This window comes from Grampus griseus (assembly GCF_964374135.1).
Source record: "Grampus griseus genome assembly, chromosome: 8".
NCBI classification, from domain to species: domain Eukaryota; kingdom Metazoa; phylum Chordata; class Mammalia; order Artiodactyla; family Delphinidae; genus Grampus; species Grampus griseus.
The window spans coordinates 24879344-24900441 of NC_139002.1; the positions used below are offsets into that span (position 1 = coordinate 24879344).

The following is a 21098-nucleotide window of genomic DNA, read 5'->3' on the forward strand; positions in this document are numbered from 1 at the left end:
AGATTACCAACATAGAGTGTTTTATTACTTTTTAAAAATATTTGCCACAAGGTTCCGCACAAAAGTCAAAATACCTAGTTCTATCCTATACCATACGTTTACCATTTAAATTAGCCTTTAAAAGTAGCGTCCTACTTTTGGGAACAAATTGAAATTCGCATGTGAACGCACACAAACATACTGATACATAACGGGGAGAAATGCTTAAAATATAAGTTTATAAAGAAGATTTTCTTTACAGTGTTTCTAACTATGCTAAATATTTTTATCATTTTCTTTACGCAGTTTGCCATAACAAAAATACCTATGTATAAAAGAATGATCTAACAGCAATTTATTAAAAGTGATGTGCTTCAAAGATATCCTCTTAAAAGAGTATGAGAACTTTATGTGATGTTTTACCTACTTTCAGTTTCATTTCTCTTGATCATGCCTTGGCACTCTGCTAAGATAGTCTCTTTAAAGGATGTCACCAGGGCATTTACACAGCATTCCATGAGCTGAAATACATCAAAAATTGGTCAAGGCTATTATAAGCAACAATAAGGCACAGATCTATTCCACTCCATTTTGCTTCATAGTCCCACAAAACCACAATGTTCAACAACAGCAAAAAACTAAGAATACTGAAAGTAGATTTTACTTACCTTTACTAGAGGATTACTGAAGATGGATACTCTATTTTAGTTTACCAAAGCATACTTCCCCCTAAGGAAAAGGCTATAGAACTTAGGTTCTCTTTAGAAATTTTAATGAAAGTCCCCAACAAGGGGAGGAGAAAAAACTTTTTAATCTACAAAACAAACTGAAAAACTAAACTTTAATGAACTCTCATCTGGAGAGAACCTGTGTTGGAATTAGATTCTAAAATGCTAGAAGTATGAACATCCATTCAACACATAGTAGGTTTCATTGCTGTGAGCACCAAAGAAGTGTTAGGATACAAAGAATAAGCTATAACCTCTGCTTTGGAGAAGATCACTGTCTTATTGAGGGTGGGGAGGGAAGCAAACTTTAATAAATACAACTCAGTTAAGTGGCAAAACACACACACACACAAACAGAAACAAACAAAGGAACTACTATTTTTTTCTGGGTAGTTAAAAAGGTCTCATCCACAAGAAGAAATCTAAATTGGATATTGAAAAGTACAAATCTTAAAATGGATTGGGTATTCTAAGAAAAAAAAGCTGAATATGAAGAGAGTGGGAGAGAAAGGTAGACTGGAGCCAGATTATGAATGAAAACCTATGGTTTGGGATTTTACTCTATAGGTAGGGAAGGTTTTAAACAGAAGATAAATGTAATGAGCTTCTATTCCCCCACCAAGTCATTTTTAAAAGGTCAGTCTAATGTCAGCAAGGTAGGTGGTACTGAGTGGTAGTGGGGAGACTGGCAAACATGGCTGTTGAAAGATTGCAAGTTAAGATGGTCAGGGTCTAATGTTCTGGCTGGCTCCACTCCACCACTGCTCCTTCGTGTCATATATTTATTCTTCTTGCAGGTATCAAAATGAACAGGTTGTGATTACTAACACAAGGTACATTAAGGCTGATACCTCTCTTCTGAAAAACAGATCATTTGTCTGTATTAAGGAAGGGAATTGTGTGTGCCTTAAAAGTTCTTTGCTAAAAATTCCTCTTGGAATTGACATAATGTTGTTATATTACTGAAGTTAAATTTATGTAATGGAGATTCATTATATCACTGTTTCCACTTTTTAAAATGTTAAAAAAATTTCCACAATAAAAGGAATTTTTTCAGATCCCTCCCTCTATGAGAATTACACTAATGACTTTAAAGTCCATGTATGTCAATTTCTGTCCTAAGAAGAACAACATACATATGAAATGGTTGAGAAATTTCTGCCAGGGTGGGAAGCTCTGCCCCAATTACTGAGTAATCTCATTCTATACCAGCCCTGGAATATGCACAATGGAACACTCCCACCTTCGACAGAGAATAGGTAAATCTAACTATATACAACTAATGAAGAAGAAACAAAGTGTAATCAGATTAAGCTCTGTTTTCTAAAATAAGCTCTATTTTCTGTTTTCTAAAATAATCTCTGTTTTCTGCTTCACTGAAAATTTACACTTGAACATAATCTAGTTCAGGAGTAGTCCAAATTTTGCAGACTCCAAAAATCATGTGTCATGTGTTTCAAACTGTTGTGAAACAGCTTGTTTTTTTTTTTTTAATATAGAACAGAACAAAAAAAAAATCAGAGTGCATCACATACAAAAACAATATTATTTCATAACATTGTTTCAGATATGAGCAAATAAACAAAGCATATACTAAGTCACAATAAAAAATGTATTTCTTATTGTGGGTTACAATGAGGATTTAAAGGAGAGACCAAGGAGGCTAGGTGTCCAGTGGTTAGGACTCGGGCTCTCACTGCCATGGGTCTCGGTTCAATCCCTGGTCAGAGAACCAAGATCCTGCAAGCCACGTGGTGCGACCAAAAAAATAACATAACATAACATAACATTACATAACATAACATAACATAAACGAGAGGCTAAATTGACAAGATAGTTGAAGTAAACTGAGCAGAATTTGGTAACTGCTTAGATGAAAGGAGTTAGGGATATAAAGGTTACTGAAACACTTTCTAGCTTGAAAGGTTAAACAAGTTATTATAATAACAAATATCTTTTAATGAGCACCTACTCTGTAAATGCTTTACATACATTATCTGATTAACCCATATGTCATTTAACTCATGAAAACCTTATGAAGCAGATATTTAACATATGAGGAAACAAGCTTACAGAGGCTAAGTAACTTACAAATGTTACACAATTAGTTCATAAGGTCTTGAGCTGTAATATGAGGCCAGGTATGTGACTCCAAGCCTACAACTTTTGATACTACATTAAGAGAGCAAGTATATACTTAGTAATGGCTATGTGCTCAGAAATGAGTTAAGTGTTGTAAGGAATAGAGAAGATAAAACATGGTTTATACACTCAATGCTCTTACAATCCAGTTTGGGATATGTAACTATAGTGTATCTAAAATGTGTGCATACTTCATACATAACAGAGGTATATGAAAAGTTCAATTTCACCAATAAAGCAAAGAGATGGAAATAAACACATTATTACTACACTATAAATAAACTTCACAAGGACAGAGACTGTGTTCCATCCAGCTATATATTCATGGACTCAACACATTTGGTGCTTGATAAATAACACAACAAAGTAGCCTATAATTTGCTACTAAATCAAGTTGTAGAAACAATTGGTACAGTGGGAATTCAAATAACAGGAAATGGATGAAGGCTAGAGTATTTGGGGAGACTCGCAAGATGGGCTTTAAGAATTCTGAAGGATTTGAATAGGCAGAAAAGAAATGTAAAACATTACTTAAAAAGAATGAATCCAAGAAAAAAACGAATAGAATGAGGTATATGAATAAGAAAATATTCCTTATTGGGTAGAATGACTCCTACTGGACAGTATTAAGTTAGAAAAATAAGTTATGTCCAAATTATGAAGGGCCTTGAAAATCAGAGATAGGAAATCAAGATACTATGGTTTTTTGAATAAAGAAGTAAAATAATGAAGGAGTAGCCTCAACTCACAAAAGAAGAAATATATAATAAGAATAATAATAAGAATAAAGAATAATAAGAATAAAGTAGTGGAAAATCCAATGTTCTTAATGATAGGAACTAGCAGATGGATATTCCCTTGAATTAAACAATTAATGTCAATCCTAAAAAAAATAAAGATACCCAGCCTCATTAGCATTTTTGGGGGGGGGGGGCTGCACCATGCAGCATGTGGGATCTTAGTTCCCCAACCAGCGATCGAACCCGCGCCCCGTGCATTGGAAGCGCAGAGTCTTAACCACTGGACTGCCAGGGAAATCCCCTAGTAATTTTTAAATGCACGTTAAAAAATATTTTAAAATCTATGACACTGGGAAATTGGCAAAATTAATAGACTGAAAAAACCCAGATCAGCAAAGATAAACACGTATATTGTTAATGGGAATCAGAATTACAACAACATTTCTGAAAATCAGTTTGGTCTTATATAGCAATCTGTAAAAGGTGCATACCCTTTGCTTCAGCAATCTCATTTCCAGGAAATTCCATTCTAATAGAATGCCACATGTAAGAAAGATGTATACATAAAGATTTTAAAAATATATCAGGATATAAGATATAAACATGTAAATACATTCCAGGAAGTACTATTTATTAAAAAAAACCATAATAATAACAAATAATAATGAAAATTCCCATCATTAGAGAAGTAGTTAGGTATATTATAGTACATATATATGATGAAATATATACAGGCAATAAAAGTAATGTTATAATATAGAAGTGTTTAGAGTAAAAATGTACATCATAACTTCTTTAAATGCTAGAGGAAAGGAAGAAAGAGAGAAAAGAAAGAAAAGATGGAATTCCCTGGAAGTCCAGTGGTTAGGACTTGACATTTTCACTGCCAGGGCCCAGGTTCAATCCCTAATCAGGGAACTAAGATCCTGCAAGTTGCACAGCCTGGCCAAAAAAAAAAATTTTTTTTTAATTTAAAAAAAATAAAGAAAAGAAGGAAAGGGAAGGGAAGGAAAAGAAAGGATAGGAAAGGAGGAAAGGGGAAAAAGGAAAGAAAAGAAAAAAAGGATCAACCAAGCAAGTATGACAAAATGATGATCATTGTTGCTGGCTAGGTTTGGAGGGTGGGGTTCATTATACTATTTTCTCTACTTCTGAAAATATTTGAAAAGTTTCATAACAAATATTTTTTTAAAAAATAAAGAGAAGGGCTTCCCTGGTGGCACAGTGGTTGAGAGTCTGCCTGCCGATGCAGGGGACACGGGTTCGTGCCCCGGTCTGGGAAGATCCCATATGCCGCGGAGCGGCTGGGCCCGTGAGCCATGGCCGCTGAGCCTGTGCGTCCGGAGCCTGTGCTCCGCGACGGAGAGGCCACAACAGTGAGAGGCCCGCGTACCGCAAAAAATAAATAAATAAATAAATAAAAATAAAGAGACGAATCATGGTATAGATCCCTGTGTATTGAAAATCCTTTAGAAAACTATTTTATGTAGGCAAAAAGAAGAAAGGGAGGTTGCTTGATAGAGTTCTCTCCTTATCTCCAAAGAGTCTTGTCTTAACAAGAGGGTCAGTTTCTTGAGGGCAGGGACCATGTTATTCCTCTTTTGTATTTTTCTCCCCATCATTTACCAAAGTTCTACATACAGAGTCAACCCTGAGTATATACTTGTTATTTGAAAAATACGTCTTGAATGGAAAGGATAGTGATAAACCATCTCTCTCACCTTGTATTCCCTTTCTGTCTCCTTTTGCTAGCTTCCGTGAAGAAAAAAACTTTTTGCCATATGTCATCAACTCCTGTATTTTGCCTGAGATGAGCACAACTTCTAAATCCATAGCAATCTCCCCAGAGGTCTGCAAGGTGAAACACTTTAACTATCAATGTGCTTGATGTTTTACCTTCCTTTATAGCAAAACTCTTCAAAGATGATGCCTGCCATAAAACACAGCAGGCACTCAGTATTTGTTGAATGAATGAATGCATAGCTCTGTGAAGATGAGAAATGTGGGATAGGTAGGCTAACTGATGTACTAGAGTCTTTTTTTAGTGATATTCAATTTGCACAATGCTACTTCACTGAAGTTTAATAAAAACAATAGGAACAGTTCTGATTTTTGTTAGTTATGTAATTCCCTATAAGTTATAATTTGCTTTTGCCTTAGCTATAAAATAGAGGAGTTGAATTAAAAATCATCCTAGATTACTCCACCTTAAGATTCTACTTTATCATTATCAGGTCTCTAACCATACATGGATATGGTTATGTATTCAAGAATTCATTTATTCCATGTGTGGTAGGCTATTCTCAAAATTAACTTCTTTTTTTTTAAAAAGGTTTTTTTAAACCTTTATAACCAGTGTTTCTTGCTTCACTTCTCAACTAGTTATACAAGTAACTCTCTACATAGATCAATGAAGTCAGTTAGACTCACCCTGACTTTTTAAATACCACCCTTAATATACTTAAATACTGAAGGTTAACAAGTACTTTACTTACTTTAATGTTAACAACTTATGACTTGTGACCTTGTTGCTAATTCCATTTTTTATCAATATTTTGCACAGGTAGCAAAACAGTGTCTATCTCTCTGAGAATCAGTAAGCAATGTCTGTAAACCACAGCCCTAACAGTAAAAACTACCATGCCAGGCACAGCACTTAATGTTTTGATATAGTAGTTCATTAAACACAAGTGGGTATTACCCCACTTTACAGTTAGGAAAACAAGGATTACAAAGGTTGAAGAAATTGACAAAGGGCACACAGCTGGTAAAATGACAATGGAATTCAAATCCTCATCTTCTTCCAACATGTATGTCCCTAACCAGTGTAATACACTGCTTCCCTATCAGAGCTCTGGTCAATGAGAAGAAATGAAGACCTGCCATCACCATTTCACTCTCTATTCCATTATTCCACTGTATAAACAATCCATTTTATTCTAGTGTTACTTTGAAGATAGGAACCCGTTCTACGTTCTTATCCCCACTAGCACAAGGCCTGACATAGTTTAGGTGCACAATAAATGACTGCCTTCAGGTAAAACCAAGCTATACAGGACTATCACCTAAAATACTAATAGCCACAGAAAAAAAATTTTAAGTAATTTTTAAAAATATTTTTTCTCATTCTTTTCTTACTGTTACGTGTCACTTTTCTGTCAATAATGCCTCTTCAAGCAGCACAGCTCTGAAGCCTCTTACCTGGTTTTACTAATATACGGTGCTCATTTGCTAGAGGCCCATCCAGTGATAATCAAGCTCATTAGAATTGTGTTGGGGCTAAGCTGGATCTGGGTGGGGCTAAGTTGTTCTCCTATAAGCAAAAGTTGAAGACTGGGCCTGTCAGACACCTAATGCAATGCAGCTGCTCAGAACTCTTGGCCTAACTTACTGTTTAAGTTCTCCACTGAACTGCAAGTAGCTAAAGTTGCTAAAAGGGTTATCTTCTGGATGAGTCAAGTATTACTATATCATACCTACTACAAACACATTGACAACTCAAGCATGCTTGCACATGTGTACAAAGACACACACACAAAGCATTTGATCCAAGTTTGGGCACTCAACCCAAGCTAGGCCAATTAGAGCTAGGCTAATTAAAACCGGTGGAACAAGACTCCTCTCAGGTCACAAACTGGAGGGACAAACTGGCAGCATTCATGGTCCTGACCTCAATTTAACACAGGTTCATTGGTGACACAGATACCATGAGCAGTATCACTATAGATGATATAAATTTCCAACAGTGCAAAAAATTTAAGATTCCAAACAAAAAATATATTTTCATTGCTCAATTTACACAACAACATACCTAGAAAATGAAGTGTATTACTAATATCATGCAAAAATGTTCTGGTTTAAAAGTAAAATGAAATTAAATTCTAGACTCAGATATCTAAGTGTAAACAAGGTTTTCATTTACATGAGTGGCTACGGGAGCACTGAATATTATTTTTGGGATATGGGCTAATTCTTATTTATGTGGGACAGTCTGAGCACTGTGAGACATGTAGCATTCCTGGACTCCATTCACTAAAAATCAATCATTGTGACAACCAAAAGAAAAAAGCCTCCACAAATTTCAATAACACTCTCTGGAGGTAGATACTATCTTCATTGAAAATCTCTGGCCTAGAGATTTCAGTTCAAAATATCAATATATTACCCTATCCAAACAGCATAACTCACTTTTCTTCAATTCATCTCTATTAGAATCTGCTGTATTGACAACAAGCAAATCCAAATGAAAGTTGAATTAGGATAAATCTATAAAAGGATCCTAAAAATATTGTTATTACATGCTAAACCAAACATTTAAACATTTTATATATAAAAAACAGAAATATCTTGAAAGTAACTTTTATTGGCTATATATAGTATATGTCAAAATCCCTTTGGGGTATAAATTTTTATCCATTAAAAATGGGACTTTGGGACTTCCCTGGAGGTCCAGTTGTTAAGACTCCACACTTCCATTGCAGGGGGCACGGGTTCAATCCCTGGTTAGGGAACTAGGATCCCACATGCTGCACAGTGTGGCCAAAAAAAAAAGACAGGGGGACTTTCTGTTCTATCCTAAAATGAAAGAATGCTATTATGTTAGGAACTCTGTTAATGTGATTTCCTGAATTAGTTCAACGGAGGAAAATGCCACATGATCATCTCCACTGATGCTTCCCAAATAATAAAGGCATTCTTCACAATATTCTTTATTTTTTTACATTTTATTTTGATTTTAGCCTTACATAAAAGTTGTAAAAATAGCAGAGAGTACCTATACATCCATCACCCTATTTCCCATAATGGTAACTTTTTAATAACTACAGCACAACTATCAAAACCAGGAAAATAATATTAGTACAATATTATTTAACTACAGACCTTATTAGAAATTCACCAGTCTTTCTTATTCCAGGATGCTATCTACAAACCCAGATTACATTTTGTTGTTAGTTTTCCTAGTCTCCTCCAATCTGTGACAATTTCTTGGTCCGTGTGTGTGTGCTATGATCTGGACACATTTAATTTTTATTGGCATATAGTTGCTTTACAATGTTCTGTTAGTTTCTACTATACAGCAAAATGAACCAGCTATACATATACATATATTCCCTCTTTTTTTGGATTTCCTTCCCATTTAGGTCACCACAGTGCATTAAGTAGAGTTCCCTGTGCTATACAATATGTTCTCATTAGTTATTTATTTTATACACAGTATCAATAGGGTATATGTCAAACCCAATCTCCCAGTTCCTCCCATCCTCCTCTTTCCCTCTTGGTATCCATACATTAGTTCTCTACCTCTGTGTCTCTATTTCTGCTTTGCAAACAGATTTCATCTACACCATTTTTCTAGATTCCACATACGTACGTTAATATACGATATTTGTTTTTCTGACTTCACTCTGTATGACAGTCTCTAGGTCCATTCACATCTCTACAAATGACCCAATTTCATTCCTTTTTACGGCTGAGTAATATTCCATTGTATACACGTACCATATCTTCTTTACCCGTTCCTCTGTTGATGGACATTTAGGTTTGCTTCCATGTCCTGGCTATTGTAAATAGTGCTGCTGAGAACATAGGGGTGCATGTGTCTTTTTGAATTATGGTTTTCCCTGGGTATATGCCCAGTAGCGGGATTGCTGGGTCATATGCTAGTTTTATTTTTAGTTTTTTAAGGAAACTCCATACTGTTTTCCATTTACATGGCTGTATCAATTTACATTCCTACCAACAGTGCATGAGGGGTCCCTTTTCTCCACATGCTCTCCAGCATTTGTTTGTAGATTTTTTGATGATGGCCATTCTGACCCGTATGAGGTAATACCTCATTGTAGCTTTGATTTGCATTTCTCTACTAATTCATGATGTTGAGCATCTTTCCACATGCCATCTGTATGTTTTTTGGAGAAATTTCTATTTAGGTCTTCCACCCATTTTTTGATTAGGTCGTTTTTTTGATATTGAGCTTCATGAGCTGCCTGTATATTTTGGAGATTAATCCTGTGTAAGCTGCTTTGTTTGCAAATATTTTCTCCCATTCTGAGGGTTGTCTCTTTGTCTTGTTTATGGTTTCCTTTGTTGTGCAAAAGCTTTTAATTAGGTTCCATTTGTTTATTTTTTGTTTTTATTTCCATTACTCTAGGTGGTGAGTCAAAAAAGATCTCACTTCAATTTATGTCAGAGTGTTCTGCCTATGTTTTCCTTTAAGAGTTTTATAGTGTCTGGCTTTACATTTAGGTCTTTAATCAATTTTGAGTTTATTTTTGTGTGTGGTGTTAGGGAATGTTCTAATTTCATTCCTTTACATGTCCAGTTTTCCCAGCACCACTTATTGAAGAGGCTGTCTTTTCTCCATTGTATTATATATCTTTGCCTCCTTTGTCATAGATTAGGTGACCATAGGTGCGTGGGTTTATATCTGGGCTTTATATCCTGCTCCATGGATCTATATTTCTGTTTTTGGGCCAGTAACATACTGTCTTGATCACTGTAGCTTTGTAGTATAGTCTGAGGTCAGGGAGCCTGATTCCTCCAGCTCCGTTTTTCTTTCTCAAGACTGCTTTGGCTATTCAGGGTCTTTTGTGTTTCCACACAAATTGTAAAATTTTTTGTTCTAGTTCTGTGAAAAATGCCATTGGTAATTTGATAGGGATTGCACTGAATCTGTAGATTGCTTTGGGCAGTATAGTCATTTTCACAATATTAATTCTTCCAATCCAAGAACTTGGTGTATCTCGCCATCTGTTTGTGTCATTTTGGTTTCTTTCATCAGTATCCTACAGTTTTCTGCATACAGGTCTTTTGCCTCCTTACGTAGGATCTTGACACTTTTAAAGAATAGTAGCCAGTTATTTTGTACACTGCCCCAAAAATAGGGATTCTCTAAAATTTTCTCATTAGAATAAGAGTACTAATTTTTGACAAGAATACAACAGAAATGATTTTGTACTCTTCTTAGTGTATCATATGAAGGGGTACATAATATCAATATGTCCTATTACTGGTTATGTTAACCTTGATCACTTGATTAAGATAAGTGTTTTTTGGGTTTCTCCATCGTAGTAACTATTTTTCCCTTACCAAATATCTTGAGGAAGATACTCTGAAACTGTCAATTCTACCTCAAACCTTTGGCCACTGATTTTAGTATCCATTAGTGGAGCTTGTCTGCAACAACTATTAGTGTGATCGTACCTAATAGTGATCGTCAATTTCCCTCCACATTTTTAGAGAATTCTTCTCTAAAACTCTGAACATTTTTCATGTATGATGGCCAGTATTAAGTATATATCTGCATCTTTTTTCCAACGTTTTTCTACCAGATATTTATCATTTTTTGTTCCCCAATTTTTAAAAGTTCTTTATATAGTAGAACTTTATATAGTAGGGATATTGGGCTTTTGTCTGTGACATATATTTCAAATACTTTTTCCCAGGTTGTGAGCTGATTTTTAACTTTGCTGATTGTGCTTTTTGCAATTACATACTTTTTAATTTTTAAAATTATTTTAATTTATTTTTATTGAGGTATAATTGCCATATAACATTAGTTTAAGGTGTGCAACATAATAGATAATTGTATACACTGTGAATTAAGTCACCACAATTAAGTCCAGTTAACATACATACATAACTACGTAGTTAAAAATTTTATTTTCTTATGAGAACTTTTAAGATTGCAAATTTTTTACTGTATAGTCACATTTGTCAGTCTTTTCTTTTACTGACTCTGAACTCTGAGTCATAAAAAAAACCCTCTCTCTACGCCAAAGTTAAAGAGGAATTCTTCTAGTACTTGTATGATTCCATTTTTAACATGTAGATCCCTGATATATTTGGGGTTTATTTTTCTGAATGGTGTAAAATACAGATCTAAAGATCTTTTTCCAAGTATCTGCTGAGTCATCCCATCACCATTTTTTAAAAAGTCCATCTTTACCGCCACTGATTTGACATGCAACTTTGTCATAATTCTGCACTTTCTATACCATTCCACTAGTCTACTATCTATTCATGGGTCAATATCACACTATTTTTTTTAATTTATGTATTTTTATTGAAACCAATTCATAGTTGATTTAAAATATTGTACGACTTTCAGATAGGTGTACAGTTAGTTAGGTATACAGCATAGTGATTCAGTATTTTTGCAGACTATACTCCATTATAGTTATTATAAGGTAATAGATAAAATTTCCTGCACTATACAGTATATCCTTGCTGCTTTTTTTTTTTTTTTTTTTTTTTTTTTTTGCGGTACACGGGCCTCTCACAGTTGTGGCCTCTCCCATTGCGGAGCACAGGCTCAGCGGCCATGGCTCACAGGTCCAGCCACTCCACGGCATGTGGGATCTTCCCGGACCGGGGCACGAACCCACATCCCCTGCATCGGCAGGCGGACTCTCAACCACTGCGCCACCAGGTAAGCCCGCTTATCTATTTTATATACAGTAGTTTGTATCTGTTAATCCCATACCCCTAATTTATCTCTCCCCTCTTCCCTTGCCCCTTTGGTAACCACAAGTTTGCTTTCTATATCTGTGACTCTGTTTCTGTTTTGCATATTTGTATCATTTAGATTCCACATGTGATGCCATACTGTGCATGTCTTTCTCTGTCTGATTTATTTCATTAAGCATAATGATCTCTAGGTCCATCCATGTTGCTGCAAATGGCAATATTTCATTCTTTTTTATGGCTAATATTCCATTGTGTGTGTGTTTGTGTGTGTGTGTACACATACACCCCACATCTTAATCCAATCATCTGTTGACGGGAACCTGGGTGGCTTCCATGTCTTGGCTATTACAAATAGCACTGCTATGAACATTGGGGTGCATGTAACCTTTCGAATTAAGAGTTTTCATCTTTTCCGGATACATAACCAGGAGTGGGATTGCTGGATAGTATAGTAACTCTATTTTCAGTTTTTTAAGGAACCTCCATACTGTTCTCCATAGTGGCTGCACTAACTTGCATTCCCAACAACAGTGTACGTGAGTACCCTTTTCTCCACATCCTCTCCAACAGTTGTTATTTGTGAACTTTTTGATGATAGCCATTCTGACAGGTGTGAGGTGGTACATCAGTGTAATTTTGATTTGCATTTCTCTAATAATTAGCAATGTTGAACATCTTTTCATATGCCTTTTAGCCATCTCTATGCCTTCTTTGGAGAAATATCTATTCAGGTCTTCTGCCCATTTTTTGATTGGGTTGTTTCTTTTTCTGATATTGAGTTTTATGAACTGTTCCTACATTTTGGAATATTAACAAATCCTTGTTAATCCCTGTCGGCTGCATCATTTGTAAATATTTTCTCCCAGATTGTTTTCGTTTTCTTGATAGTTTCCTTTGCTGTGCAAAAGCTTTTAAGTTTAATTAGGCCCCATTTGTTTATTTTTGCTTTCATTTCTTCTGCCTTGGGAGACTCATCCAAGAAAATATTGTTACGATTTATGACAAAGTGTCCTGAATATATTCTCTTCTAGGAGTTTTATGGTTTCAGGTCTTACATTTATGTTTTTAAATTACTTTGAACTTATTTTTGTATACGTGTGAGGGAATGTTCTAATCTCATTGTTTTACACATAGCTATATAGTTTCCCCAGACACCACTTGTTGAAGACAGTGTCGGATTGCTTTGGCAATTCGGGGTCTTTTGTGGTCCCATGTAAATTTTAGGATTATTTGTACTAGTTCTGTGAAAAATGTCACAGGTATTTTGAATAAGGATTGCAGTAAATCTGTAGATTGCTTTGGGTAGTATGGCCATTTTCAAAATATTAATTCTTCCAATCCAAGCAAGCATGGGATATCATTCCACTTCTTCGAATCATCTTCAATTTCCTTCATCAATGGTTTATAGTTCTCAGAGTATATGCCTTTAATCTCCTTGGTTAAGTTTATTCCTAGGTATTTACATTTTTTGATGTAATTTTAAATGAGATTGGTTTTTAAATTCTCTGATATTTCATTATTAGTGTATAGAAATTCAATAGAAATAGAAATACATTAATCTTGTATTCTGCAACCTTGCTGAATTCATTTCTTAGTTCTAACAGTTCTGGGGCGGAGACATTATGGTTCTCTATACAGAGTATCATGTCATCTGCAAACAGTGACAACTTTACCTCTTCCCTTTAAATTTGGATACCTTTTCTTTTTCTTGTCTTACTGCTGTGGCTAGGACTTCCAACTAGGTTAAATAGAAGCAGCTAGAATGGGCATCCTTATCTTGTTCCTGAATTTAGTGGGTAACCTTGCAGCTTTTCACCATGGAGTACTATGCTGACTGAGGGTTAGCTGTAAATGGCCTTTGTTATGTTCCCTCTACACCCACTTTGATAAGAGTTTTTACTATGAACAGATGTTGAATTTTTTCAAATGTTTTTTCTGCATCTACTGAGATGATACTGTGATTTTTATCTTTCCTTTCTTTAATGTGGTGTATCACACTGATTTGCATATGCCGAACCATCCTTGTGACACGGAAATGAATCCAATTTGATCATGGTGTATGATCCTTTTTACACATTGTTGTATTCGATTTGCTAATATTTTGTTGAGGATTTTTGCATTTGTATTCATGAAAGATATTGGCCTCTAATTTTCTATTCTTGTAGTGTCTTTGTTTGCTATTGGTATTAGGCCTCATAGAATCAATCTGAGAGTGTTCCCTCCTCTTCAATTGATTTATTTTTTTATCTCTGTGGTATCAGTTGTTCTTTCTCCTCTTTCACTTCTTATTTTGTTTATTCGGATCCTATCGGTTTCTTCTTTGTGAGCCTGGATGAAGATTTATCAATTTTGTTTATCTTTTCAAAAAAACAGCTCTTGGTTTTAATAATCTTTTCTTTTGGTTTTTTTAATCTTTATTTTTTTCTCTATGATCTTTATTATTTCTTTCCTTCTCCTGACTTTAGGCTTTGTTTGCTCTTCTTTTTCTATTTCTTTTAGGTATTAGGTTACGTTCTTTGAGATTTTTCTTGTTTCTTGAGGAAGGCCTGAAGTTGCTATGAATGTCCCTCTTAGAACTGCTTTGCTACATCAGATAGATTTTGGAAAGCAGTGTTTCCATTTTCATTTGTCCAGATGTATTTTCTGATTTCCTCTTTGAGTTTCATCATTGACTCACTGGATTTTTAGCAGCAGGTTGTTTAGTCTCCACATGTTTGTTATTTTCCCACTTTTCTTTCTATGGTTGATTTCTAGTTTCACACTGTTGTGATTAGAAAAAACTCTTGATATAATTTCTATCCTCTTAAATTTGTTAAGTCTTGTTTTGTGACCTAGTATGTGACCTATCCTAGAAAGTGTTCCATGTGCACTTGAAAAGAATGTTTATTCTGCCCTTTTTTTTTTTGATGGAATGTCCTGTTGACAACAATTAAATCCAACTCATCTATTCTGTCATTCAGGATCTTTGCTGCCGTATTGTTTGTCTGGATGACGTGTCCACTGATGTCAGTGGGGTCCTACTATTACTGTATTAACTGTCAATTTATCCCTTTATATCTGTTAGTATTTACTTTATACTTAGATGTTCCTGGATTGGGTGCACATATGTTAACAAGTATAATATCCTCTTCTTGTATCAATTCCTTTATCATTATATACTGCCCTTCTTTGTGATTCATCACGATCTTTGTTTTAATTTTTTCTGAAATGAGTATTGCTACCCCTGCTTTCTTATCGTTTCTGTTTGCATGAAATAACTTATCCCATACCTACTTTCAGTTTGTGTGCCCTTCATCCTAAAGGGAGTCTCTTGTAGCCAGCATACTGAAGGGTCTTGTTTTGTAATACAATTAGCCTATTTTTTTTTAATTTATTTATGGCTGTGTTGGGTCTTAGTTGCTGCACACGGGCTTTCTCTAGTTGCAGTGAGCAGGGGCTACTCTTTGTTGCAGTGTGCAGGCTTCTCATTGCAGTGGCTTCTCTTGTTGCAGAGCATGGGCTCTAGGCATACAGGTTTCAGTAGTTGTGGCAGGTGGGCTCAATTGTTGTGGCTCACAGGCTCAGTAGTTGTGGCACATGGGCTTAGTTGCTCCATAGCATGTGGGATCCTACTGGACCAGAGCTCAAACCCATGTCCCTTGCACCAGCAGGCTGATTATTAACCACTACGCCACCAGGGAAATCCCATCCCTCCCTATGTCTTTTGATCAGTGCATTTAGTCCACTGACATATAGAGTAATTATTGGTATGTGTTTACTTAGGCCCTTTTATTACCTGTTTTCCAGTTGTTTTTGTAGTTCTTCTCTGTTCATTTCATCTTCTTTTTGTTTCTTCTATTGTTATACCACACCATTTAATTACAGAGAATTTATATAGTATGTTTTATGTCTGGTAGGGCTAGTTCTCTTCTAAGTTTTTATTTTCCAGTGTTTTCCTGGCCATTCTTACATGTTTATTTTTCCACATGAACTTTTTTTCAACTTGTCTAATTTCAATAAATAGTTGTTGGTATTTTTATTGGAATTACAGGAAATATATAAATTAATTTAGAGAAGAACTGATATCTGTACCATTTCAAGTCATAGAATTTAAGAATAAGAGATATCTCTCCATTTTTTCAAGTCTACATCCGTGTCTTTGGAGTGTCTAAAACGTTTCCTCTTACAGGTTTCACACATTTCTTACTAGACTTTTCCCAAGTATTTAATTTTCTTTGTTGCTACTATAAGTAAGGTTTGCCCTAACCTTATATCTTCTGTTTATTATTTGTGTATATGAAGACTGATATTTGTATGTTAATTTTATATCCTACCACTTCCCTGAATTACTTTACTGTTTGAGTTTTATCATCAACTGTGGAGTTTTCCAGACAAAGTACTATCATATCATCTCTAAAATGAGACAGTTTTCCTTTTGGCTTACCCATTCTATGCCTCTAATTGATTTCTGTAGTTTAACTGCATGGGCTAATACTTCTAATGCGCTGTTCAATAGAAGTAGAAATAGTGGGTGTCCTTGCCTTGTTTATTATCTTCATGGAAATGCCTCTAATGATTCTCTATAAAATAAGATGGCTTTAGGGCTAAGGTAGATAATTCCTGATAATATTCTTAATAAAAGAAAAATAAGTACTTTCTTAGCATCATAAAATGCATACATCATGCTAGAAAGAAGCATCATGCTTCATGGTGCTTTAGAAGCACCATTTAGAAGCACTCCTATCAAACATTGAAAGAAGTCAAGGATCCCCAATATTATTAACATTTTCCTAAAATAAATCATTAACAGATTTAATCAACTGAAGGAAATAAGAGATATTAATGTTACAAAGATATAATCAGATGTTTAGAATACCCAAAAGAACAAAATAAAACTCTTATAAACAAGGAAGGGAATTCAGTAAGCTGCTAAGCACTATATGAACATTACTTGAAATGTATATTTGGCCTTTATTAGGCCTGGCCTCACAACTGGGTACTACTTAGGTGAGACTTGCTCTATTATACAGAACACTGGTCCAGGAATTTGTTTTCCTAGGATATTGAAAAGTAATCAGGTTTAGAAGATTAAGATCAAGACTTACAACATTCAAAAAAGGTAAGTGATAAATCATAATAATTTCCTAATTTTCAGAGAAAACACAAATGTCGAAAATGTACATACTTTAATATTAAATTCTGGTGTGCAACACTGTGTAGCCCCATATGAGCTGATAGGTAATTGTCTTCCACTAGTAATAGCCTAATAGGTAAGGAGAGATGAAAACTATTATCAATAAAGCATTAAGATATAGCATAGCATGTTCTAATGGCTGATAATTCCTGTAAGACAGAATTTAGGGCAGTAAGTCTGCTCCGAATAATTTTCAATTATGGAAGTCACTTTTCTTAGTAACTATTCAAATAATACTGTTCATACTTTATGCATATTAAATTAGAACCCCGGACTTGGTGATTTTTTGGTTTACTGTTCCTTCCATTACAACATACTTCACTTTAACACACCATTTCTCTTTGGAAACAGAAACTGTAAATTAACAAATATATAACAAATATTATGTATATAGTATAATGGCCTTAGCTCAGTAAGGTATATAATACAGTAGTGTATCTGCATTAAACCTTAAATTCCCAATGTTACAATTAATTCTATAGTTTTCATGCTTAATGTCTTCTCTGCATCAAATTTTCCTGTACAGACTATATAGTGGTCACTGATTAATATTAATCTATGTTCTTAAGAGATAGGAAAGTGATAACCTTTGGGAAAAAAAGATGGTAATAATACTGTGGAGGGAGCATGATGGAATGTTTCTTACTTGCTGATAATTCTTTTTCTGGTAATTTCACAGGTATGTTCACTTTGTGATAACTCACTTACACTTGAGATTTTTGTAACTTTTGTAACTTTTCTGTATCAATCAAAATAGTTGATTTAAGAAAAATAAGCAGAAAATCAAAACAAACCATACAAACAGACCTCTTACTTCCCCAATAAGGCACAATTTCTTTGCAGGCACATTATATTGCACTTAGGGTCTTTGTTGAAACAAAACAAAAACTTATCTTTAAACTCTAGAATCATTCAGCTTGGTAAGATGTTCACACTTGGTATCCATGGAAGCACAAATTCACATCTTCTATTTCAAGTTTTTCCCAAAATGTGTGTGTGTATTTTAAAGTAGAAAGGGAGACTTAACTGTTCTATACAAGTTTTCATGTGTATTTATTTATCTCTACCTTTCTCATTCTCTTTTTCTTGCTCTCTCTTATTCACTGTATTAGTTGGACCTCTATAGTTGAACTTCTTTAAGTTTACTATAAATATGATACAACTAAGATGTATAAAATAGAGTACAAGAATAGAAGAACAACTCTATCTTACAAACTTACAACAACCCCATCCAGGAGGTATAGGCCCACCAATCAATTCAAAATATTCAAATCCCTCTAATTAAACTCATCTTTTTTCCCTCACAACGAAGATTTATTCTTATACCTGATCTTCCCACAGCAGCACAATTCTCCCAAGCCAAAACCTTAGAAACACTGTTAACTCAGTTCTCTCCAATATCAGCCCCATTCATATTACAATGTTCCACCTCTGGGAAGTCTGTCTCTACCCTCTTTCTTTCCATTCCCATTGCTATAACCCTACCTGGCACTCCTAATACCTTGCTTGAATTATTGCAAAAGCCTCCCACTTCCTATTCCAAGCTATTCTCCACTCCAATTTTTAAAAATTTATTTATTTGGCTGTGCTGGTCTTAGTTGCAGCACACAGGATCTTCAGTTGTGGCATGCGTGACCTAGTTCCCTGACCAGGGATCGAACCCAGGCCCCATGCACTGCGAGCACAGAGTCTTAGCCACTGGACCACCAGGGAAGTCCCCCCCACTCCAATTAATCTTTCATACTGACACTAGATTAATTTTTCTGACGGATTAAGTTTGAGCATAGCATTATTTGTTTAAAAAATATTCAATGGCCTCCCTACCTTCTGAATGAAGTTCAAGCCTGGCTTTAAATCTCTATAGAGAACTTCTATAAGCAACCACTAAATCTGCCCCCTTCCCTGGCCAATATCAGAGTTATATGAAAGAGGATATATACTGTACATAATAAAAAGCAAAACAAACAAAAAAGGGAAAAACGATCCAACTCAGTCCAATATCTGAACAAATAAACATGACTATCACTCAAGATGGAAGAAGCCAAAGAAAAATCAAAAGTAAGGAAAAAAGAAATCCCATCCATAGTTGAAAAATGTCTGGTTGTAAGCAAACTGGAATGTTACTTCTTTGACTGTGAATCTAAATCTAGTTTGTAGGCTCCAAAGACTGAAAGGAACTGGAAGAAATATTATTGCTATATTTGAGCAATTTCTAAGACTCTATCCAAACTTGATTCTTAAATTCCTTAACAAAGCACACTAAGGTCATCATCCATGTAAAAGAAAACACCAGAATAGACACTGTAGCATGGCTACTACCTCTGATCATTTCTTTCTTTTAATGAGGAACTTACAATATAAAATAAATAAAAACTACTTAAAAGACTGATGTTCTCTTATCAAGTAATTAATATTTTATCTCATGACAAGAAAAGTTTGAAAACACCCTCACATAAAAAGAAGAAATATCCCCTAGTAGTAACGGTTTGGTGCTCATTCATTCAGTATTCGCAGCCACTATTTTACAGAATGTAATTACCATCAATACTGAGAATCAACTGTATCTCTCAGGAGCATACTTTACTTGATACCTGAAAATCCCTAATATGGTTAACTTTAGGTAGGCACAAAACATAATAGAAGGAGATTGATTAAAAATTAAGTACATTAAATTTAGAAAAGTCTAGAGCAGGGATGGCAAACAGATTTTATCTTGCACATTAGCTCTGAAGAACAATGAGTTCTGAGTAACGTGCCTTCTCAAGTTGTACTGGGAACGAGTACTAAAATCAATTAGTAATATTGGTCACAGAAGTGAGAAAGGATAAATAATGTTACTTGTTTCATGTATATACCACCCCTGGGCTACTGTACTTCAAGTAATCTCAAAGAATAAACAATTACAAAATTACTTACTGCTTCAACGGAGTTACATTCTCGCCTTGTTTCTAAATAACGTAGGGCTCGTTTTTCTTCTTCTTTTAATTTAGCATCTGCCTGTCCAGAAGCAAAATAGCAATCATTTTAAGAAAATCAAGAAAATAGCTCAAATTACCACACATACTAAGTTCTCACTTACATATTTCATATAATTCTGTACACCATTTTGTTGTAAATACGAAGGTGCCTGTGTTCTATAAAATCTCTCTGTTGAATCCAAGTATGCCTTCTCAAAATTGTCCCTATAAATTTGAAGCTTATCCTCTGGATTAGAACAAAGGTTAACTGAAAAACAGAAAATAAAATTTTACTCTAATTATGATTCAAATCAGTATTTTGAGTACAATAAATGAAATAACAAATATTGAGGAGTCATGTTCAAGGAACTGTGACAATGCTCAAGAGAACATAAAGCCATGAAAGACAAAATCCTTCTTTATGAGAAACTTAAAAAGATAACAGTATAGAGTAGTAAAGTGACAAATAGTATAGATAACATGAACTATTTTATTTTTGAATAGGAAAGAGACTGACTTCAAACTGGATGATCAAGAAACCATTCACAGAAAAGATGGGATTTGAGTTTGAGCCTTTAGGAACAAAGTAGGATTTACACTGATTAGTAAAGGAAGTAAATATTCAGAAGTAGAACAACACAAGATCAAATCGAGGTATAACAACGAGGTTGTCTGCGTGGATTGTAAGGTTAATAGAAGGTAAGGTAGAATAGTAAGTTAGGAATGGTTATGGAGAACCTCAAATCTCTGGCTAAGTAACCTGAATTTAGCATGGCCTACCACTAAATGGGTAATAAAAACACCAATAAAATTATACTTAAAAATTAATCTTGCGAAAGTATAAGGGCTAAATGATAGCAATAACATCACTATAAGAAGACTGTTTGAAAAGTCTAGAAGTAGAATTCAA

At 34.7% G+C, this 21098-nt stretch overlaps 1 protein-coding gene across 1 annotated transcript in view; it reads right to left on the reverse strand.

Moving 5' to 3' along the window:
- Positions 1-21098, reverse strand: part of CUL5 (cullin 5) — a 93838-nt gene that overhangs the window by 27579 nt on the left and 45161 nt on the right. The window contains exons 6-8 of the mRNA XM_082660471.1: positions 20311-20456; positions 20148-20228; positions 407-500 (exon numbers count right to left, since the gene is read on the reverse strand). Of these exons, the coding sequence (XP_082516597.1) occupies positions 407-500; positions 20148-20228; positions 20311-20456 (321 nt within the window). The remainder of the gene's footprint in view (positions 1-406; positions 501-20147; positions 20229-20310; positions 20457-21098) is intronic.